This window comes from Pteropus medius, unplaced genomic scaffold (assembly GCF_902729225.1).
Source record: "Pteropus medius unplaced genomic scaffold, Ma_sr-lr_union100, whole genome shotgun sequence".
Taxonomy (NCBI): domain Eukaryota; kingdom Metazoa; phylum Chordata; class Mammalia; order Chiroptera; family Pteropodidae; genus Pteropus; species Pteropus medius.
This window is the reverse complement of record NW_024342467.1, coordinates 20,811,236-20,835,349: the sequence shown is the minus strand read 5'-3', so window position 1 is coordinate 20,835,349 and position 24,114 is coordinate 20,811,236. Positions and strand designations below refer to the sequence as shown.

At 44.8% G+C, this 24,114-nt stretch overlaps 1 protein-coding gene and 1 non-coding gene across 4 annotated transcripts in view; both read left to right on the top strand.

Moving 5' to 3' along the window:
• ELMO1 (engulfment and cell motility 1) overlaps positions 1-24,114 on the top strand; it is a 455,772-nt gene that overhangs the window by 61,411 nt on the left and 370,247 nt on the right. For 2 of the 3 annotated variants that reach the window (XM_039862767.1, XM_039862765.1), the window contains exon 2: positions 20,959-21,108. In XM_039862767.1, coding sequence (XP_039718701.1) covers positions 21,031-21,108 — 78 coding nt within the window. In that variant the 5' untranslated portion in view covers positions 20,959-21,030. Of the gene's footprint in view, positions 1-20,473; positions 20,672-20,958; positions 21,109-24,114 lie in introns of those variants that run through there. The other variant, XM_039862766.1, reaches the window with a different exon arrangement.
• LOC120602538 (5S ribosomal RNA) lies at positions 6,194-6,312 on the top strand. The gene has a single exon (XR_005652792.1). It is a non-coding gene; the product is annotated as a 5S ribosomal RNA (ribosomal RNA).

Sequence of the window (24,114 nt, the reverse complement as noted above, 5' to 3'; positions counted from 1 at the left end):
GCCCCCGCCCCCCACAGTGGTACTAATTCACCCTTCATTTGCATGAGTATGGGAGGCCAGTGTGTTGACTCATCCCTGGACTAAGATCTGCTTCTGGTGACTTAACTGTCAACCTAAAGACAGCCACAGGGTCTGGCAGCTTCCCTTTCTTGAAACTGGTAAGACCTGCCACATCCTGTAGATATGCAGATTTTTTAGCTAAAGGATAATTAAGGGATGCCGTGAATTACAGTTTACTGATTTCTTACAATGTTTTGACCTTGGATGAATGAACATGTTTAAAAAACAGCAGACATTAGGTCAGGTTGTTGATCAGAGGTATACTCCCCAACCTGGCTATCTGGGTTGGTTTGGCCCTTTCTTCTTGGTCTGCATGAATCGGTGCTTTTTGGGTAAGAAAAATTCGATATGTTTATCGGTTCTTGAAAACAAGGTTTCTCTTCTTTTTCAGTTACCCTGTTTTCGTAACCTGTTCGGATGTGATTGTGGGTACTCTCAAGTACTGCTTTGCTTCCCAGGAGAGGACATACTAGAGGAATCTGGGGGATAGGAACAAAGAACCAAAAATTACTATGTAGTAGATCTAGAGCTTTTAGAAACAATTAACTGTTGTTTGTTTTGTCTGGCAAGTGGACACGACGCCTTGGATATAGTATATCGAGATTTTTATAAGACTTCCAGAAATTTATTAATAAGTTCTTGATGACATGGAGAAATGGGAGCTGGATGTTGATACAGTTAGACACAAGTGACTGCATAATAATAGCGAGGCCTCAGGGTGCACCTCCTCCTCCTTCCTTTCTGGGACTACTTGGGTGTCCGAGGAGCTGGCTCGCAGCCAGGACTCACCAGCACAATGGTCATGGCCAGCGTGCATTCTGATTGGCCGTTGCGCACTCTGTGCTAGTGTTAAATATTTTACAAGTGCCCTCAGGGTACAATAAACTAGAATTCTTTGAAAAAGCAGGCAGAAGCTGGGCCAGAGCCAGATTAACCCTTTGGGAATTTAATGCACGAGATCCCATGAATAATTAAAATATAAAACAATCATAAAATAAGCGTCGGGAATCCGACACAGTAAACATTTTCCCACAGCGATGACTTCAGTATGTTTTTAGGAATATTACGAAACAAATTGAGTTTTATTTTCTCACTGATTGGACATTCTTGCCTTAAACGGGAGCCTCTATTGAGCTCGGTGTGGGTCTTCTAATGGCAGCAGGAAAAGGAGAGAATTGGGAATTATAGATTAATTTTGTTTACCTTTTGATCTGCAATCAGTAGTTGTGTTGGCTTAAAGGGAGTAAAAGTTGTTTGCACAGCCATTAAGCGCTTATGGTAACATGTTGAGTTCTTTAAAAGAAAGGCGATGCTTAAATTAAAAAAGCACTGTGAGCAAATAAGCCTTAGACTTCGTGTAATGGAAAAATGAAGCAAAATCCTCAACAGAGGGATTTACCAGAAAAGTCTAAATTTGTTAAACTATCCCTTTTGCATATTGGCTCAGAGTATTTGCTTTCGGCTTTAGGGTAAATGACTGTGCCTTTCCCAGAACGGACCTCCCGGAGTACCATCTTCAGTTTTACACGCGATTCTCCTGCTCTGAGGCCGAAATGCCAGCTGCTGAGTAGATGGTGTGGCGGGATTTCAGGCGGTGGTCCTTCAGGTGACCTTCCACTGTAGGTGTCAAGGCACTCTGTGACTCCTTCTCAGCACTGGGGGTCTGGCTGGAAGAGCAGGGGGTTCCTGCCTTTTCAAGCCTTGGAGAACAGGGCTGGCTCCGGCTGCATGTGCCTTTACTAAGAGCTGTCGGACTGAGGAGATGGCTTGTGATAATTGCTTCCTTCTGCTCCATGCCAGGTTGAAAAGAAAGATAATTATGAAAAAAAGAGTGCTGAGGAGAAGCGCCGACTGCCAGATCCTCTAATAAGTGAGGGATTTATCTAGAAACACAGTTGAAAATACCCATAAAATGTGTAAAATAGACTGAAGGGATTGGCAGTAAGTAGAGTCACAGTTATTTATTGAATGATTACATTTTTATTAGTCTGAAATATGCTTGCATCTGTTTCAGTTAGCCCTGGGGAGGAGAGGAAAATACATCAGTACAATTCAAAGTTATAAAAAATGTTAGTTATTAAATTGCTATAACTTTAAAAATGAGATGTGTGTAGGTTAGAGGTACCCAAAAAAGAGAAATATCTATGCACGGTTCTATTTTGGACCTACCTGGCTTTGTGACCTTAGGAAAGAAAAACGATGATCATTTATTGAACATTTATTATGTGCCAGGGTCTCATGGAGGCATGTGATGTCATTTAATCATCATAGCAACCCTGTAGGGTAGCAGCGTTATCCCTATTTTACAGATGAGGGAACTGAGGCCTGGCGATTTTAAGGGATTTGCCCGCGGTCTCTCAGCGAGTTAGTTGACAGAGCCACGATGCCAGCCCGGGATCTCTGACCTCAGAGGTTATGGTCTTCATCCTATGAAGATATGTTTGTTGTCTCAGTTGCTAAGCTTTCCTTATTTTTCAAATGTGGGGACAGGACTAGATTTCTCATAATAAATCAGACAGTTTTGCAACTGGAAACGTACTGCTTTAGAAAAAAAAAAAAAAACGACGAAGCTGAGCGGAAAGCCAGTGTTCACGCTGTACTCACCGCAAAAGGTCAAGAGGGTGACTAAACGGTAATTATTAGTAAGGACGTGCAGCAATTAAGTCATTTTGGGAATTTACTTCTGACGGTTATTTTTATTAATTATAGTAACAGGGACGCGGAAAGAAGGCATTTCTGAGCCTCCATTTCTGTTGCTTTCTCATTTCTCTGCGTGAACCCCCCCCATCCCCCTTCATCCTCCGGAGTTGCTAAATAATCACATGACAAGCTGTCAACTCACCAAGGGAATGATGAGTAAAATGTAGGGGATACAAGAGAGGAGGGAAACTCAGGCAAGGAGTAAGAGGCTGCTGACGAGAGAACCACGATGAGACTGTGGTTATTCCGTGCTGCTCAAACCTGGAGGTTATTAAACTCTGCATCAGCAGGAAATATGCTCCTTGCTTCTTTAGCAGATCATAGCTTCTTCTGTATTATGCATAGTTTCTTAAGACATAGCTAATTTAATATATGCAAGAAGGTTTAAAGGCGGTTTCATTATTTTAGTGTAGGAACGCCTCATTCTTTTGTTATCATGCAGAAATTTGGTGTTTCACATAAGGGAGCTTTCTAGATAAATAAATGGCCAAACCTAACATGTGTATTTTAACAAATCATGCTGGAATTCTATAATTATATTAAGGATACCATTTGGCAAATGAGGACACATAACATGTATGTCATGAAGATTAATAAAATTAATAGCCATGTACCCACCACCCAGCCTAAGAAATAGAATATTACCTGTCCCTTTGAAGCCCCGATCTCATTTCCACCCCTCCTAACTCTTGTAATCTTTTTCCTGAATATTTTGTTAATGATTTTTTTTTAAGGTTATAGGAACAAAATATTTTAGAACTTTATAAAAGTGGAATTATTCTATATGAACTTTTCTGTAACTTGCTCAGCATTCGCGTTATAGTCCTGAGATTCACCCGTGTTGATGTCGTTCATTTTCACTCTTTATCGTGTATTCCATTACATGGATCTGCCACAGTTTATTTTTCCTGGGCTAGACTTCTGAGTTGTTCCCGCTTTCTTTCTGTTCAGATGGCGCTCTGAATATTTTTGCACACCTCTCCTAGGGCAGATGAGCAAGAGTTTCTCCAGGGTGTGTACACAGGAGAGAGGAAGCCGTGTTGTAGGATGTACACGCCTCCAGCCTTACTAGGCAATGCCACCATATTCCCAAACTAATGCCGATTTAAATTCTTTCCAGGAGTACATGAAAATTCGTGTTGCTCTATGTACTTGCCAACACTTGGGTTCCTCAGATTGTGCAAATTTTCCAGCCTCCTGGGTATAAAGTGGTGTTGCATTGGTGTTTCTTTGTATGGTCCTAATTTCAATGAGGTTGGTCATCTTTTCATAGAATTATTGACCTTCACGTTTTCTCTTTTACGTAATGCCTGGGTATGCCTTTTGAGTTGCTTATCCTTTTCATGTTGATTCATTGGAGTTCCGTATGTATTCTATGTAATACATCATTGTTCATTTAAGTGTTATAATAATCTCAACATTATATTTTTGCATATTTTTTCTTATGGTACCTTTGATAAATATTTCTTAAATATATTGTAGATGAATTGATCAGTCTCTTTATGTTCTGGGCCATTTATATCTTGCTAGGACATCCTTCTTACCCTGTGGTTATTAAGATATTCTTGTATTTTTTTCTAAGATATCTCTTTCTGTCCATTTAAATGCTTAATCTTTGAAATTGTTCCATTTAATATAGATTGTGATGTAGGGACCGAATTTAGTTTTTCCCTACATCTTCTTTCTCAGTACCATTTATTAAATGGCTCATTTTGCCCTCATACTGATCTGCAGTGTCAGCTCTAGTATATATCAAACTTCCATCCGTGGATGGGTCCATTGCTGGCCTCTATATTTGTTACATATTCTTGTTGATATATTTACAATATTTATTTCTCTTATGCATAAACTTTGTCTCTCCATTTATTTTGGTGTTTAATATTTTTCAATAAATTTGTTATTTTATACAGAAGATCTTATACATTTTTTCAATATACTCCTAAGTATCTTATTTTTTATTATTATTGTATATTTTAAATATCATTCTTTCTGATGTTGCTGATGTATAGAAATGCAAATAACTTCTATATATTGATCTTATATTCAGAAACCTTGACAAACTGTCTTATTAATACTAATAAATTTTCTGGTAGACAATTATATCATCTGAATAATGGCAATTTGCTTCTCCCCCACTTAATCCTTGTAATGTTTATTTGTTTTTTTGTGTCTTATTGTGTAAAAAAGTTTCCCTCTATTCCTAGTGTGCCTACCTTTCTAAAAGGCTTTAAAAAATTATGATTGACTTGAGGGTTGGTGATTTTGATGTCCTATTGAGTCCTGGCAGTGAGGAGTTAAATTTCTTTTTAATGATTGATGATGATGTCTGCAGTGGAGGTTAGTGGGGAGGAGTGGAGAGGGGGAAGTAGCCTATGTTCTCTATATGCTTATTTCTGCTTATTTTATATCATATACAATAATTTCATTTGGTCATTTGGTCATACTAATTTCTAGCTTTTTATTATTATTTTTTTTAAATTTTTAATTTTTTTTTAGTTTAAAGCATTCTGATTCCATGACTGTGACTGGAACTGGGTCTGTCGCCCAGCAATTTTTCCTACTGCACTCGGGTCTTACCAAATTTGCACCCTGCTTAAGTAACCAGTCGCTTCTTCTGTAGTGTTCCCTAGTCTCTCCAGGTCACATGCTTACGGAGTTAAATCTGTAACCGGTTATTTTTCACTGTGCTTCTGAGGAATTTTCTTGAAGTGTCCAAGAAATCAGCGGCTTCCTCAAAATCTGATCCGTCTATTCATTTATTCACTTACTCATGCACCAAATATTCATTGAAATCATACTACGTGACTTGAGATGTAGCAGTGACGAAGACAGCATCTCTGCCCTCATAGAGTTTATACTCCAAAGTGGAATATGACCGCAGACAAGTAGGGGTGAGGGGGGTGAGAAGTGACGAGTGAAGGAGGGTGAGGGAGAGGGACAGGATGACTGGGAATGCGTGTCTGCCGGTTTTACTGGCATTAGGTCATGCAAAGATTACATTTGGGTGGAGTTCTGAATATGGTGAGCAAACCAGCTATGGAAAGTTGTGGGGTTGGTGGGCGGAAAGTGTGGTATTCTGAGGAGCTTCAAGAAATCCCAGGTGGCCAGAAGAGAGTGAGCAAGAAGCAGCAGAGCCGAAGATGAGAACAAATAAAGACGCAGAAGCCAGACAGATTTTGCTTTCGTGTTCTTATTGACATAATGGAACTATATTAGGTATAAAGTATTTTAGTAGCATCTGGTGTCTCTTCGTTTTAACTTCTATGCTTCAGCCCCCTATTTGTAAAATGAGATTTTGTAACAGAGTTTGCCGACCAACCTCACAGAGAGTCTACGTGTGATGAAACAGATGGATGTTGGAAGCTTTGATTTGTCTGTTTTAATATATGAGAAATAATTAATGCAAAAGTCCGATATAAAATAGTTGTCACCAGTCTATGGCCATGCCACCCTGAACATGCCCGATCTCGTCTGATCTCGGAAGCTAAGCGGGGTCGGGCCTGGTTAGTACTTGGATGGTGGACCGCCTAGGAAGACCAGGTGCTGTAGGTGTCAAAAGAAAATAGTTGTCACCAATAAAGTTTATTTTCTTTGTATGCTGCATAATTTAACTTTGAAGAAAAAATACACTGGACATGCCATGGAGACTGCCTAACGGATATGACTGTACAGTAAAGCCCTTCATATCTATGGATTTCGTGCCCACAGATTCAACCAACTGGGGATCAAAAATATTTTTCAAGAATTCCCAGAAAGTTCCAAAAAGCAAAACTTGAACTCGTTAGGCACCCAGCACTTGGCTGACTCATGAGAATGAAGTGACACGTAAGCATATCCTGCTGTAGCCTATATGTGAATCCTTCCTCATTGGGGACTTGAGTGTCTGTGGATTTGGGTATCCGCAGGGGTCTTGGAACCAATCCCCCGTGGGCACTGAGGGGTGACTGCACGTTCTTCCTTTTCTTGCAGGCAGAATGGCACGGTTATGAAAACTGAGGGACAAGAGACAGGATATTATTTTGAATGTTCCTTCTCATCCTTTAGCCCCTTTGCGTATCATGGGCTTTTCTACTTAGAATTTGGGAATATTTTCTAGGCCACTTGAATGACCTTGAGAACCACGCTGGCGGAGAGGTCGCAGCGGACGGAAGTGAAGTCTTCATTTGGTGGTTCATCTGTCCCGTCTTCGTGTCGATGTGGCGATTAGTCTTTAGGAGGTTAGACGATGAATTGTTATTCTTTTAAATGTTTGTACTTACGAAGCTCGAAATTATTGCACGAGTTTGATATTATAGCACAAGAAGGAGAGAGGTCTTTATGGTGACACTTTCTGTCTCTCACTGCCTAAGAAAACAGAAGCGGTAAGTGGAAATAATCATTTGAGCCATAGAGAGAAAAGAGTCTACTATGGAGGAAGAGAAGAATTTTTAGATCGTCTCCATTGATTAACTCATCCGTTAGTTTTTAGCTCTCCACTCTGCCCGGGAAGGCACACTTTCTCCTGCGTCTTCACACTGGCTTTGAACTTCGATGATGGCTGAGATCAAAGTTCTGGTCGTAAGAGATAATGACTCAGCCGAGGAGCTGCTGTTTGATTCTCCGTGCGTGTTGGCGGTTGTGCGGGCGGTGACAGTGTTCTCTTCTCTTCTAACGAAGAGCGCTTCTCCAGGGGTCCCGGTGCCCAGCAGCTCTCCTGCTGCCCTTTCAGTGCTGCCGCCGCTTTGGTGTTGGCCAGCCCTGACCAGAGGGGACTCTCAGACCCTGTCCTCCCTGTGGGGCTCTGAAGCTCCCGGCTTCACTCTTGCCTCTGACGCTTCAACACGGTCCCCTGCGGTAGCTTGGGGATGAATCGGTATTCACCAAACAGCTTCCTTTATTTTCAGGTGCCCATTTGAAAGACCACACTCTATGAAGTTTCACAGCCTTTGATTACTGTAGGAATCCAGGACCATAGCATCGCATGGAAAGCACAGAGTGGAAATGTGGTCTGATATTAGAAGTTATTTCGGTGAAAGTGGATGTCTGTTTCAATCGATGGGAGTAGGCAGGAAAACTGTCACCGAGTTCCCATTCCGTGAAGGCTCAGACGTAAACCTCTGGGGCCGAAGGGCTTTTTATGTGATAAAGCTAAACCCTTACCCGCATTTCTCACCTTTCAAGTTCTATGACAGTCATTCACAACTGTCAAATATAAAGATGCTTTAGATGCCATCCAGAGATAATCTTTAACAAGTTTCGTGTAAAAGTTGATAGAAACATTCTGAGCTTTGCTAAGAAGATACTTCTAAGCTATCTTCAGTTGGATTCATTTTTTGAGGGTTTTTTTTTCCCCATTAATGGTGACAGAGAGAAAATATCCTGAGCTGTCTTACATCTGAAAACCAGGACACGTCCTCAAGAGCACTCTCCTTTGCCCCTCTTTCTCAAGCAACATTTTAAACTGGTGAAGTGGAAAAAAGAAGAAACTTGGTTTCATGTGAAAAAAAATTTTTTTTTTAATCAATTAAAAATCGTAAGAATTATGGAAAAAATACTGGAGCAGAAATAAAGACCAGACTGTGGTACTAAAGAATGCCTCACGAAAGAAACTCCTGTGTAACTTTTCCCAGAAAGATTTTTAAAACAGACACACATGAAAAGAAGCCCTCCAGTTGGATTCGCTTTCAGGTAAAAGCAAAATTGACCAAGTGTGAGTAAAACTCTTCAAGAGATCCCCAATTTAAACATAAAAATGTTTCAACATTCTAGATTTTTGTCTGAAACTAGGAACACGTTCAGTCATAGGCTCAATACTATATTTGGCAGAATCAGTGTTAGACACACAGCCATCGTCAGGGTCCCCCGAGTAACTCTGAAGTCTCGTTTTATATTAATAAGGACATAGATAAACAGCAGCTGGAGAATTTGATTCTAAGGGAAAAATGCATTGAGGATTCCAGTTTGGCTTGTTGGGAGGGTCCCATTCTTCAACGCATAGTGGCCCAGAGATGGGGGTGTTCGCTGGCTTTCTGTGGGAAGAGGATTTCTTTATATAACAGAGACCTATGGCAGTAGAAGTAGGGAGAGGGAAGAGGGGAGAGAGAGAGAGGGAGGGAAGGAGGGAGAGAGAGAGAGAATGAATGCTGTTTTGACCGGTGGGCACTGGTTGGACGATGCAGGCCTTTACCGGTCATCTTAAAGCCTGTGCGTTCAAGCCTGAGTTCAGTGGGGAGCCTTTCAACAGAGGAGCCATTTGCAAATTCCTGTGGTTTCCACTTTGCGATCGGAGGCTCTTCGTAAGAGTCCAGTTGAGAGATGTTGGTTTGGCCTAGGGAACGACAGTGCAGATGGAGAAAACGGGATGGATTTGAGAGTTTAGTCGGATTGGTGGTGGGTTGGAAATGGAGGGTAAGGGAGGAGATGGGTTTTGGCACAGGTGCCTGAAGTCATTGCGTTAGTCAGAAGAGGCAGGTCACGCTGTGATAACGAGAGCCTCAGAACACCAAGCGGATACCACAGTTTTCGGCCATGCAAACTGGGCTACAGGTCCGAGTGATGCTGCAGGGCCTTGTCCTCCACAGTCAGAGACCCAGGCTGCCCACCATTTCAACGCAGGTTTCACCAAACTTGTTGCGGCAGGGGAAACGAGAACCGGCTCTTCAGTGCCTCTGTTACTTCTTCTCGTGTGTCATTGGCCAAAGTGAGTCATAGATATGGGTGTGGCCGGCCTTTTATTTCAAGGGACTGGAAGCGTCATCCTCTGGTATGCCCAGAAGAAGCACAGAAACAGAAAAGCTGGTGTAAAGTTCTGCCACAAACTCTTTTTTTTTTTTTTTTTTTAAATATAGAGAACTCTGAAGGAGGAAGAGATTCTGGAGGAAAGAGTTTAGTTTGAAACATGCAGTTGGAGATGCTTGTGAGATAACTAAGAAGTTGTATCAAATTGGCAGTTGGATATTTGAGGAAGGAAGGCAGGAAAGGGGGAAGAGAGGGAGAGAAGGAAGGAGGGAGGCAGGGAAGGAAGGGAGAAGATTCGGGTTTGGGATAAATACCGAGGGTAAATACCTAGGAGTGGAATTGCTAGGCTATATGGGAAATGTATATTTAATATTCTAAGAACCCCCCCAAACTGCCCTACTCTTTAATCAGCAATGTGTGAGAACTCAAGTTGTTCTGAGTTCTTGCCATTGTGGTGTCTACTGAAATAAATATTTATTGATATTTAAATATTAAAGAATATAAACGAGACGTAAAAGAATCAATGAAAATATATTGTGAATATCGCCAGGCGTCATAGATTTTTTTAAATGTGATTTTGTTTTATGATTGCTTATTCTGTTATGGCTTTACTATAAGTTATTAAACCCATTTCCTATTATTAAACCTTGGGACTGTTTATGAAATTTTCCTATTGAAAACAGTCCAGTCGCCGTCTCTGCAGAGGATGCAAATTGCAGCACTTTATTAGTGAAAGTTACTTACAGCTACACTTGGCTTCGCTGGTCTCTGATCTGGGGATTGGGTTGAAATCTGTTTGAAATTTGAGGAGCCTAATTTGATCTCACTTTCGAATGGCGGGCCCCGCTACCTCCTGGTGGGTATGCCAAGGAGTACCCTCAGGCAGAAGTTTGATTTTTGCTTAAAAAAATAAATGTAATTTGTGTCTGTTGGTCTTCCGGAGTTTTATGCTTTAGTATGAGGCTGAATTAATTTTCGCCTAGAAAAACTTTAAGTAGAAGTTCGAAATGTCTACCTCAGGTTTTTTAAAACCTCAGTCAAGTTTCATAAACTTTCGCTTTTAGCTGTGTAACTTCCCAGTGAACTCTCTTGTACCTGAGTGAATTGATTTGCTATTTAGGTTCTTTGCCATAATAAGCTCATTAAATGCTGGGGCCTGCAACCATGAAGTCATTATTTCAGTTTGGAGTGCTTGTTCTGAGGCTGTGCTCTCGCAGAGCGAGATGTCAATTAAGATTATTCCTTGTTAGTGGAAATAAAATCATGTTATCTGCTTATAAAAGAACCTCTCTGTTCTTTCTCCGGGGGTGGGGGTGTGGGGAACATATATCAATCCACACGAAAGTTTATCCAGTCATCAAGTGAAAAGGTAAAAAGATAGAGGTCTTGAAGGGAGCCCTGCTTTATCTCACCGGACTTTATGATCTGAGCCACGGGGTACTTTTCCTGCTACACTATGTCTCAGAGGTAGTGTCAAGTTGCAGGTTCTATGACAGCATCGAGAAGCGAGTCTGGGTTCTGCCTGAACAGCTCAGGCCGTATGATTCCGGGCCGTGGAGTCAAAGTCAGAAGCAAAATTATGTAAGTCCATGTTGGGAAGATGCAGTAGGGGCCCGGAATGAAAAGGTGTTTAAAGCCCCCCACCCCCACCCACCTCCCTCGTGAACTGTATTGGTGGTAAAAGACTGGATTTCCAGTTCAAAGAGATAATATTGAGCGGCTTGCGCTCTGTGCCAGGCTCCGTGCTAAGTGCTTAATGTCTGCCGAGGCCATAGGAAGTTCATTGTAATAGTTCAGAACACGGACTTTGGACTGGCTCGGGTGCTAACTAGACAAGCGAGTGTCTGGTTTCCTTGGGGACGCCATTTCCTCATTTTTATTATCTATGTCACAGTGCTCTTAGGAAGATCGAACGCAGGAATATGTGTGAACTCTTCACTAGGGTGCCTGGCACACGGTGAGGTACAGAGACATCAGCGATTGCCATCATCCTGTTACTCATCTCAGGAAAGCCGTGAGATGGGCACTCTGGTTTTCCCCATTTTACAGCTGAGTAAATTTAGGCACAGAGAGCAATTTTCCCGAGGCCACAAGGCGAGGAGGCGGCGAAGCTAGGGTGAGAACACATGCGATCTGAGTCCGCAGATCTCTGGCTGCCACTGCTCGCTCTGCTGCTTTTCAATTTAATAAGAAAGAAATGGCCATGAATTTTAGATGTAATCTACAGTAAAGCAGATTAGGTCTCCAAGGAAGAGGGGTGTCTCCCGTGCTCATGGCCGATCCCTCCAGATGACTCCACACACCCATGGCCCTGAGGCAGGTCTGGGAGTGCGTCTTCTAGTCGGAGGAGGCCAGCTCGGTAAGTGGCATCACCATGTCTGTATTCTGTTACGTAAGGCAGAATCCTGGGTCACTCTTGACTTCAGCTTCTCCCTCCTCCCCTGTATACAGTCCATCCTCAATTCCTTTTAAAATAGCTCATGAGTCATCACTGGCTCCATCTCCAGGGCCAGCCCCTCTCCACCCCACACCCCAGGCTGCTATCAGTCACTTTCTCACCAAGTTTGGGTCCCTTGCCATCTGCTCCCCCAATAGGCTGAAGTGTAATGCAAATCTGGTCATCTCATGCCCTGGCTGAAAACATCTTCCACTTTCTCATTCAGACCTGTCCGACTCCAAAGCCTGTTCTCTTCCTTATGCTGTCTTATTTCTATAAAGTTTGGGGCAGTTGGCTTTGATTTGAAAAGCTGAAGAAAGTAAAGTTCTTAGGTGTTAAGTGGAATCTGGTTTTCTTTGTCCTCATTTACTAAATTCGTGCCTCACATAATTAGATCCTAGGATCTGACCCGGACATGTCAGCAGAACTCAAGTGTTCCACAAAGATTTATAATATTTGACCTTTTTTCTTGGCAAGGCGCAAAGTAGATCATAAGAGAAAAACGAGAAGATGCGTGGTGGCCTTTTCTAATTTTTTCACAATCTCCCTCACTAATCTAGCTAGGGAGTGTGGGTGTGTGTGTGTGTGTTATTTTTTTATTATCGGTTTGTCTTTTGCATGACTGAGTCCTTATCAAAAGATATCAGCAGGTCGAGTCCCAAGTTTGCTAGAGCTGAGGGCAGACAAAAATAATTTAAATCCTTAGCATCCAATTTACCAAGGTAAATTTTCAAAGGTCTTCTGCGAGCAAAGCACCAGCAATGAGTTGGAAGGTCCCTCTGTTTTCCTCTTATCAGCTGTTAACCTCCCCACTTCCCAGGGCGTCAGACAGATTGTGGGGAAGCTCTGCCCTGGGTGCAGCGTTGGGGAAATAAGCATTGAAAACACCAATCCATCAGCATGTGATTCTCGGGATGGCAGTGAGCAGACCGGCAGCCCCAGGGTGTAATCAGCAGTATCGGCTTTTAGAATGGAACTGCAGGCCACCTTGTCTCTGGTTCACACAGTGGGTTTATTTTTCAATAAACGTGGTAAGGAATTTCTGGATTCATAAACGTATCTACGGGACCGGAACCGCAACCCTTTCATTCATCAACAGCAAACACTGGCCAATGGACCCACTGTCGTCTTGGAGTTTGTGTAAACAACTCTTCATGGTGTTTGTGTAAACAGCTTCAGAGTGCGGCCACCTGTTTGCGCTGATAGCATGTGCCCTGAAAGTATTTTATCTTCAGATAACTTGCAGTAGATTTGTGAGGGAGCCCGGAGAAAAACCAGAAGGGAGAGACGTCTGTCGCACGGTCCAGGGAGCTCTGACGGAGCCGCTTGGGCGAGAGAGAGACGAGGGGAAACGCCACGGGATTTTGTTTTCGTTCGTCCTGCTGGGGGCTGTGGGGCTGTGCCTGGTCCCCAGAGGGATAAAACATCTAAAACCCTGACAATGGGCGGGATCTGCTTTTTTTTTAATGGAGACTTTCCCGAGAAACATGAGGTTCCGTTTGGGGCCAGGACTGGACATCCTGGGAGTGAAGCTGTGTAATCCTTGGCCACTGTGCCTTCGTCCCCACAGAACCCTAACTTCTGGGAGCAGCCGGGGTCCAGATCTGCTTCTCCTCTGTCGACTTGCTAGTGGAGCATTGGCACTTTAGGGCTACTTTGCCGAAGGATGAGACAGCAAAGCCAGCGAGCGGGGTCGCTGGATGGGTCTGTCCCTCATACAGATGAGAGCTGAAGTCACTCTGTCCCTACCTGTCTGAAGGTGCACAGGCAGCTGGGGCGGCTGTACAGTAATAGTGGGCAGGTCCCCTTCTGTGAAGAGGGACTGTTAAATGCCTCAGCCCTGAAGACAGTGTCTCCTTGGAGAGAAGGGATCCGGAAGGGGGGTTCTAGTCACCTCCCTGTACTTACAGAATTGTCCTGTGACACCTGGCCCAGTGGTTGGAGGGAAAGTGGGTCACGCCTGTCCCTCGGGTTCTGCGCCCAGGCAGTCTGTCTGTCTCGCTGTTTGACTCCCTGTCTTCACAACGCAGGCCAGTCCTTCCGACTCTTAACCCTAGCCTTTCTTCTCCAAGCCCTGCCAACCCAGTCACTCGCCGAGAAACTTCTGCTCATCCTTTAAGCCCAGGGGAAAAAAGAGCGTCTGAATCTATAACACCTCTTTGGACTTCAGGCCGAGTTATCATTTCGTCTCTACTCCCATAACAGTTTGTCGAGTTCTATTAAGATGCTTAAGGAAAAACAAAATTATGTGGTGGGACCTCTGCATGTCTCACTGGAGGAGATGACAGACGACTTCACCCAGGTACCTGATGCTCGGTAAATTAATGGTGATGATGATGATGGTGTCGATGGTGGTGATGGCGATGCTGCCATCGCAGGCCCTGTTCTAATTGCTTTATATGTTTCCTCTTCCTGACAGTCCTGTGAGAAAGCTTCCGCTATTGTTTCAGTTTTATAGATGAGGCTATTGAGGGTTAGGCACGTTATGTAACTTGCCCAAAGTCACAGAGCTGTGGACATGGCAGAAGCGGGATTGATGCCCAGGCAGACATCTGACCTCACACTCACTCACAGCCGGGGCTCGTCCTGAGCACGGAACTCGAGCGGGCAGGGGAAAGCCGGGGCTCAGGCCGTCCTGGGCGGGTGCCTGTGTGCATGGCATGGTGCATCGCCTTTCAGGATGACTAATTCTGTGCTGAGCTGTCAGGTGGAAGCCCGTGGCGGCCCAGCCCAGCACTCCCCCTTCTGCAGAAGGCCAGAGCTGCTAATCTGATGCAATCAGATTTCCTAGGGTGGCCATTCCAGCTCTGCTGTTGCTGGAGAGAGAGGGAGAAGGGAGTTTCGCATATTGTTTTTTGATCAGCAGGTTTGGAAACTTTGAGTGTTTGGCTCACAGGATGTTGGAATCACGCCAGCATTTCCTGTGGCCTGGAGTCTGGGTTCTGAGATAGGGAACTGGGCCTGGGCTTTGCCTCTTCCCCTGGGGAATGTCAGTGCTGGGCACAAAGTGACAAAGACAGGGAGGAGGGGAACTGTGGGGCGGGGGGGGGGGGGGGAGGGCGGGAGGAGATGGGGCTGGGAGGAGTGGAGCCCTCGCTGACACTAAAACAGCTGAAAAGGAATTTGAAAAGCAAATATCCCAAAACCAGAACAAGGAGGGAAGTGTGCGTGTTAGTTTGTAAAATGATGAACTTTCCATTCGAGGTGCTGATTTCCTCTGTGCCCAGAGCTCAGAGTCGAGGGATGAGAAGCAGCAGCTCAGCTCTGGGCTCATTTCGTTTTTCGACGGAATTTCTCCAGGAGGAAAATGAATCTGGAATTGGCCTCATTTTCACCTCTGAGCGCCTCCATTTCTATTTCTGTCCAAAGGGACAAATGAGCGGCTAGTTGCTGCTTGAGGAAATGCCTAAAGGTTTTCTATGCAAAGAGTTCTGGATTTTAAAAAGCGTCATTGGCTTGAGCAGTTCCTCGCATTAAGAAAAAAAAAAATCTCGCAATTCTTTTTTTAAGGGAAGAGTGATTCATTCACTTGTCTGAGAAATATTTATTGAGCTGCTATTTGCCATGCCATCTGGCCAGGACCAGAGCGAGGCACGGCGGTGAATGATTCCTCTACCTCGGGAACTCGCATAAACCTGTAGCAGAACATGCGGAAAGGTGCTTTGGTAGGTGCGTCGTAAACATCTGGGAGGACAGGTGTTGGGGCGGTTGCTTCTAGCTTGGGAGGCTGTGGGTCAGGGAAATCTCTCGGGAGCTGGCACGTGAGATCGGCTTTGACGTCTAGGTGGGAACTTTTGAAGCCACCCAGGGAAAGGAAAACATTTCAGGTAGGAGGGGCATGACAAACACAGACAGGAGGCACAAGAATTTGGCAAGCCCAGGAAATGGCAGCAGCTTGACGAAGAGGGAGGCAGCCAGCGTCCGTCTCCGCACTCAGTGGATGGCGACACACCTGGGGAGCGGCCCTGGCAGGTCTGAGGCTTGCCTTCGTTAAGCGGTGCTACCAGCAGACACCGCAGAAGGACTGTCGGTGGTCTGAAGGGAGAACCTATTTGCCCGAGTCTGACTCACAGTCGCTTCCCGTGTCTGAGGGGTGGGCTCAGGGATGCAGTCAGTGGGGAGGGGTGCACTGGTCGTGCTGGGAGACAGGCTGAGGCCGGGCGTGGGCCGTTCGTGTGCTCTGCTCCCCGGACCACCATCCAAAGATTCAGAGCGGTGAGTGAGGTGTTCAGATCCTAGCTCTCACAAATACAAATGTCCATTTCTTTTGCTATTTATCTTCTGCTGATTTGCACGGTAGAAGCTGTAGTTAATTGAATTTTGCTGTCTTATGGGAAATGGAAAGATTTCCTTGGAAGAATTGGGCTGCTTTCCTGGAGACAATCCCACAGACACAGGTGATGATAATTCAATATGGGTCTCAAGCCAGGAGTTTTTCTCTGCCACTTCTCACTAAGTTTCTGGCTAAGCCGAGTCGGCAGTTCTTTTTCCTGAGAAACTAAGGAGGCAAATGGTCTCAAAGCATCATTTCCCAAAGAGTGTCCCGTGACAAATCAGTGCCACAAGATGCTGCATGGGGGGATGATGGGGGAGAATTTTCTAGACATATACATTTGGGAAATATTGGATATTGCATATGAAGAGTTCACATATATATTCATTAAAGGCCCGAGGAGTCCTATAATAATGGAACCTTTTCAAAATATGGTATAGTGATTAGTACATGGGCCGTGGAATCGGACGGATGTGGATGGCGCTCTGGCCGGGCTTTTGATGTGGCTGTGGGACTTGGGGCAAGTTATGTCCGCACCTCAGTTTCCTCGTCTATAAAGTAGTTTAGTAAAGGTACCTATTTCATAAGGCCGTTATGTATTAGTTAGTTAGTATTAACTCTGACTCCTTTACTGCAAGACTTGTTGGTCCTTTAGTGTGGCATAGAGCAACACCATCAGCAGGCACGCAGGAACACCGCAGAGAACTCCTATGCATCCAGGGACCTGCTAGTTCCCTTACAAGGCAGGTTGTGATGTCTAGCCAGGTGTAGACTTCCCGTTAGTGGTTTTTAAATTTTAGTTTGCATGAGAATTATTATATCAGGCTGTTTATACCTATACAAATCAGGTAGCTTATATTTATTGGGAAATTTTGATGACAGTGGACATGGTTTTACTGCCAGTAGCTCTGTTGAGATGTTGTGAGGGGGATGCCTTTGCTGACAACCGTGCGCGAAATGCCCGCTCCTCCCCAGCGATGTGTCCACGACCGGGATGCGCATCCTGAGTGCTCCAGTTCTCCAGGACTAGTCGGGAGAAGCCGACCAGAAGCATCGCAGAGTGACGGGCACAGAGTGCGAAGGACACTAGGAGGCCCAGTTTGTTGGCTGAAGATTCGAAAATGTTTCCCCATCTTGGTCGTGCCTGGCCGAGCATTGGGCCTGCATGTTGATGTTCTTGCGGGGGATCTGATGAGATGATTTGTCTGTGTCAAGTTCAGTGATGGGGGGCCCTGATCATTAGTAATCTGCCCAGAGGACTTGGTAGCTCGCAACTTAACTGGAGGATGATTTTGTTCTTAGCGGACATTTGGCAATGTCTGGAGACGTTCCTGATTGTTGTGACTAAGGGAGGTGATCAACCTCCAGTGGGTAGAGGCCAGGGATGTGGCCAACCATCCTACAATGCACAGGACAGCCCGACAGCAAAGGACCATGGCCGCAAATGCTAACCGGGCCAAGGATGCGGAAGACCCGCGCTACAAACTTCCTTCCCTGAATTTCCTCAGAAGCAACAGGGACTATATATAGAAGCCTTGAGAGCTCTCTGTTCCCTCACGGAAATATAAATTCAAGAGGATAAAATGTAGACTTCTGAGGATAACGACATGGACCGGATTATTGATTATTCATTCTGCAAACTGTGCACCTGAGCTCCCCCCCCTACCCCGCCCCCGGGAGCCTAGCTGTGCCCCAGTTTTAATCTGGGGACAAGGGATGAGGTCTGATTGGGCTGGGTGAAGTCCTCTCAGGGGATGACCCCAGCCTCTGTTCTCTCAGGGCTGCTTTTACACCGCTCCCACTTTATTCTCCATGGAGATGCGGGGGGAGCCACGTTATTGTATTCTCACCTGTTCAACAGGTTTTATGTGAACAGTCTTTGCGAAACAAAGACAAGTTAAAGGGGAAGAAAAGCGCCCTGGGCCTTTGATTTCTGGAAGACTAAATGACCTCGTTCAGTGTAACCCTAGACTCTTCTGTGTGGAGTCGGGAGGAGGGCGCTCCAAATGCATTTTTATTTTTATCATTTGTGCTCTTGACCCTCGAGAGCGGTTGTCCTTTGTTTTGAGTAGTGTTACCTGATATTCACACCGAGTCTGTTTTCACATTAGAGAGCGTTTTCTTAATCCCTATTCTAGGGTGTGTAATTGCATCTGGACCCTAAATTGAAGTGACGTGATACAGATATGATGCATTGTCCTTGGAATTCTCAAGGGAACAACATGATGTACAGGCTGTAAAAAAGACCGTCTGCTTCTATTTGCACATATGACACTGCATAATTATTTAGCACGTTTCTGTTGAATATTCAGATGTTTTCAAGTTCTAGGAATAGCAACCAAAACAGCAATTGGCATTGATACGGTTTAGTTAATAATTATTTCTTGAGGAAACATCCCAGAAAAGTAAAAGTACTCAAAGAGAATGCAAAATGTTAAGGTTTTTGGTGCAGCTTGCCAAAAGTACCTCTGGAAAGCTGTACCAATTTATATTCTGAACAGACATGTGTGGACGTCACCTTTCTTCTTGAGAAGTCACAACCAAGAGATCGGGTAGGAGTGTTGCGGGGTCAAGTGCCGTGAACGAACCCGCCAAGACACGACCTGACTGCTGTGGAACTCCTCACGACCGCTGCCCCTACTTACCTGGCGTTGGCCGTTCACCTGTTTCGGGAACACACCGGACCTGCTGCAGCCTCGGGGTGCTGTTTCCTGGGCCCGCGACGCGATTTCTCCAGCTGTCTGTCTGCATGGCTCACCTCCTCGCCTCTCATAAAATTGTGCTCCTTACCCCTTGCACACAGGTGTGCTCACCTGCTTCAGATTGCCTTTGCCTGCTCGATTTCTCTGCCTATCCCTTGATGCCATCGAACATCGTGACCCCGGCATCGAGATCAGGCACAGAGTGGGGCTCGGTTACTGTTTGTCGCATGAGTGACTGCAACGCGGCTCTTCTTGGTTAGCACGGATTAGCTGCACAGCGCCCCCCGCCCCCCATCCTTGGCCAGAGGAGCAGCAGTTGTGTTTGGGTTCATTTCCTGTACTTGCCCCTTCTAGTGTAGTTATTCATACAACCGCTGGTGTTGTTGAGGCTGCCGTTGTTAGCTCGGCTAGCTCTGCGGCCTCAGTAATGTCCAGCTGCCACTGAGATGGGGGCTGACAAAGCTTACGCTGGTCTGATACACAACCAGCTGCACAGGTTTGATTAGAATCTTCATACAGAGATCAATGTCATGGGACTTTGCCTCTTTATGTTCAATTTTACTCACAGGAAGAGAAATACACGTTAAAAGTACAGCGAGATCTATTTTTCCCCCCAGGGCATCAGGTGGGCAAAAGTTCAATCTGTCGGCGAGGCTGTGTGTCAGTAGGCAGCTTCATCTGTTGCTGGAGGGAGTGTGGATTAGCACAGCTCCCATGGAAATGACCGTCAAAATCTATTTATTTATTTAAGTTTTTAAAATTAAAAAAAAATTTTTTATGGTGACGTCGGTTAACGAAATCCAGTAAGTTTCAGCTAGAAATGGCCATCAAAATTTAAAGCTGCATACGCTCTTTGACCCAGCAATTTCACCTCTGACCCTGTCGTAAGGATGCACTTGCAAATGTACAAAATGGTGTATGCATAAGAACATATTCACTGCAGCCTGCTTTATAACAGCTCAGGGGAAGAAATCCCCCAACAGCCCCATGGCCAAGGTCTGCCTCATTGGCTGGGATCTTTCCACGCCAAGGACTATGATGCAGCTGTGAAAGGAACCCGGATGCAATATTTGTACTAATGTAGAAAGATTTGAAGATACACAAAATGAAAAAAAAAAAAGGTATAGAAGGCTGCCTTTATATTAAGAAAGGAGAAAACATACATTTTTTGCCTTATACACATGAAGAAATTCTGGAGTAATACAGAAGAAACTAGTAACAGTGGCTAGCTGGAGGCTGGAGGGCTGGGGGTAACAGTGGATATTGGGTGGGTGGGCCACTTTGGGAGGAGGGAGATTCTGCGTTGAATATAGTAACACACATTCAAGTTTAGAGTTACGTGAACGTTTTACCTGTTCAAAATATTAAGTTACAAGTGTCATCCTAAAAGAAATGGTCCGGTCTGGGAGAGGCGGCACAGGATAACCTTCCTCCGTGCGTGGAAGCAGCTCCGTCGGTTCGAGGTCTGCTCCGAAGGCTGGCCTGTCCACATCGGAGCTGTCCCCGGGCAGGTGCCTCGTGCGGACCGGCCTTGGGGACGGAGCGCGCGCGCGCCTGCGCCCTGGGGCCGCTCTCCTTCCTCCTCGTGTCCTGGTTGCTATAGCGCGGGGCTGTGTTTGTGACAGGCAGAAAGCACTTTAAAGAAATGCTGCTTCCTGACCACGACTTCCTGGGCAGGCTCTCCTTCCGGAGACTGTGAGCACGTGGGGTTTACGTGCGTCTCTGGACACGGCGAGTCCAGCTGGCTCAGACCCCGCGCCCCGGCCGGAGCAGCCCCCGGCGGTAAGGGGCGCCTCGCTCTCCCCCGAAAGGGTCGGGCCCACCGCCCCGCGCCAGGGCCGTGACTCCTGGCGGCTCCGACGCTGGGGCGGGGGCACCTTCCCGCCATCCGTCTTCTGTCTTCTCTCCTCCGAGAGCGGCCGGTGGTGCAGTTGGCGCCTGGTGTCGTTTGTACCCTGAGCCGTTTCTTGTACCTCAGCCACCAGTGAAAACAGGAAGTGATGAAGCAGAATTCGCCTTGCCTCTGCACCGAGCGACTTTTCTTTTTTCTTTTTGTCATTCCTCACTAGGGATAAGCACGTGTGACCGTCTACACTGCAGCATCCCAGGTCCTCCGGCTTTGGACGTTCTCGGGGTTCACAATGCCGCCCCCCGCGGACATCGTCAAGGTGGCCATAGAATGGCCAGGCGCCTACCCCAAGCTCATGGAAATCGATCAGGTTAGTAATGCCGGCAGCAGTTTGGGGCATGTTTTCAGTTTTCTTTCTATTCTGGAATTTTCGCCGACTTTAGATAGCTGTTTTTCCCTTTCTCTCTCTGGCTGTGTTGAAAAATCTATGCAATAATAGTCGCAGTGTAGTTTGCCTTCTGTCCCCCGTGCAGTGGTGATAGATGGGGTTTTTATACTCCTCCAACATCCAATACTTGGACGGTGTCAATACAGGGCTTGTGTCTGATGCGGTGAGGGAGGCGGGAGGGACAAACAGACCAGGCTCCAGGCGGTTGACACAGAGGACTCTGTCCCAGCCCTGCCTGGCAGGGACTCGTGAGTATATGCAGATCGTTTTATCACAGACAACAAAAACTTAATTTTTTAATCACGTTTCTCTTCAAGTTTTACAGAAGCAGCCAAATACATTATATTAACAGCCGTATAAAGAAAGCAGTATAGCAGGCTCAGTCTGGGGTCCAAGACGGTTGTAATGTGATGATGACTATAAGGTGCCCTGTGCGTCCAGTATATTGTCTGGGCATATAATAAATACTCAATACATATTTACCGAATGAAAAAAATATCAAGACGATTTTTAAAATGGTTTCACCTATGAAGGCATCCTTTCGTCGGATCTTGACAGCTTTATGGTGTAGCTTCATGTCCTGTTCGATTATAGGTTATCTCAGGAAGGTTACTTTTGTCATTTTAATGAATCACAAATGAGTTAAAGAAAAAAAGGGTTGAGACTTAATGTGTATTTAAGGCTTTCACAGAGCACATATTATAGGATTCTAGATGGCTTTCTGCATTTTCAAAGTTAAAGTACTATGGAAACTCCACTTTTTATTTATGTACTTAATACTATTATGTTTATAATCTATACTGGTTTTTTTTTTTTTCCTGGTTAGATTTTATTACCTAGTTGAAGACCACTGTAAAGACTATATGGCCTGTGTGGCTCCAAACACCTCATGAGAATAAATTATAAAGGTCAAGTCAGAAATAGTTAAGCTTGAGCGTGAATGTAAGAAAGGGTAAATTTTTTTTGGATTGTTGTCAAAAAAGGCATCATCAGGCCAGCACCTTGTTATCAGTCTAACTGCTCTCCAAGGTAACTTTTGTGGGTAGAGAAGCCCGTTCAATAGTTTTACATACATTTGTATCAGGCAGCAGGTTTTTATCCTTTTTCTCGTGCTCCTTGTGAGAGGATACGGTTTGAATTTTACTTTAAAATATGTCCGGGACTACTTGGCGCCGACTAAATGTAGTTAGGACGAGGTTTGGCTACAACCTAAGAAAACAGCGCTTCGGCGGGGTGAGGCTGGCCTCTCCCGTCTGCACGGCAGTGCCGCTGGCGCCCAGGCGCCTCTGTCTCGTTGCTTTCCCTTCGGGCTCCCTTTCCCTCCCAGTTGCTTGGGCACCACCTGGGAGCTCATTGGAAATGCAGAGTCTCAGACCCCACCCTCGACCTCTGACCCAGAATCTGCATTTTCGCAAGATCCCCAGGGGATTCCTCCCTGCAGTGAAGTCTGAGAGGTGCCGAGCCGGATTCCTGGTGCTCCTGTCTGGCAACCATCAGCTCGTTCTCCGTATCTCTGAGTCTATTTTCGTTTGGTTTGTTCATTCGTTTTATCCCTTAGAGTCCACATGTAAGCGAAGTCATATGGTATTGGTTTTTCTCTGTTTGACTTATTTCATTTAGCATAATACGCTCTAGGTCCATCCATATTGTCACGAATGGTAAGATTTCATGTTTTTTTATGGCTGAGTAATATTCCATTGTGTATATTTACCACCATTTCCTATCCAGTTGTCTGTCGATGGGCACTTAACGTTGCTTCCATATCTTGGCTTTTGTAACTAGCGCTGCCATGAACATAGGGGCACATGCTTCTTTTCGAATTAATCTTTTGGTTTTCTTTAGATAAATACCCAGAGTGCAATTGCTAGGTTGTAAGGTTGTTCTATTTTTAATTTTTTTGAGGGACCTCCAAGCTGTTTTCCATAGTGGCTGTCCCCACCAGTGCATGAGGGTTCCGTTTTCTCCACATCCTCGTCAACACTTGTTTGTTGGTTTATTGATGATAGCCATTCTGACAGGTGTGAGGTGATAGCTCACTGTGGTTTTAATTTGCATTTCTCTGATGATTAGTGATGCTGAGCATCTTTTCATAGGTCTCTTGGCCATCTGTATGTCCTCTTTATAGAAATGTTTATTCTGGTCCTCTGCACATTTTGAATTGGATTGTTTGTTTTTTTGGTGTTGAGTTGTATGAGTTCTTTATAAATTTTGGATACTAACACTTTATCAGATGTATCATTGGCAAATATCTTCTCTCATTCAGTAGTTTGTCTTTTTTTTTTTTTGGTTTATATATATTATTTTTGAACACGGTTAGGCTTATAGAAAGAGTGCAAAGATTGCACAGAGAGAGCCCATGTCCCCTTCACTCAGAGTCCTCTAATGTGAACATCTTAATAAAATGTGGCGCATTTGCCAAAACTGAGAAATTAACAATGATGCGGAACTAGTCCCAAAACTGCAAACTTTATTTGGATTCCACCGATTTTTCCACTAATGTCCTTTTTCTGCTCCAGCATCCAATCCCGAAATTAGTTGTTGTGTTTGCTTAGTCTCCTCCAGGCTTTGACAATTTCTCCATCTTTCCTTGTTTTTCATGGCCTGGTAGTTTTGAAGAGGAACCAACTTTGTTTCAATACAATTTCAAACACAGAGAAGTGGCCAGAATAATATGAAGAACTCTGTCTACCTTTCTACCTTTTATCTAGATTCACGGGTTATTAATGTTTTGCTTCATTTGCTTTATTGTTTTCTCTCTCTGATATGTGTGTGTGTGTGTATCTTTTTTCTGAACCATTTGAAGGTGATTTACAGTCATCATACCTCTATACTTCTAAATACCCAGTGTGTCTTTCCTAAGAACAAAATCCTTCTTACATAACCCTAGTCTCTTTATAAAAATCAGGAATTTAACACTATCATGTAATT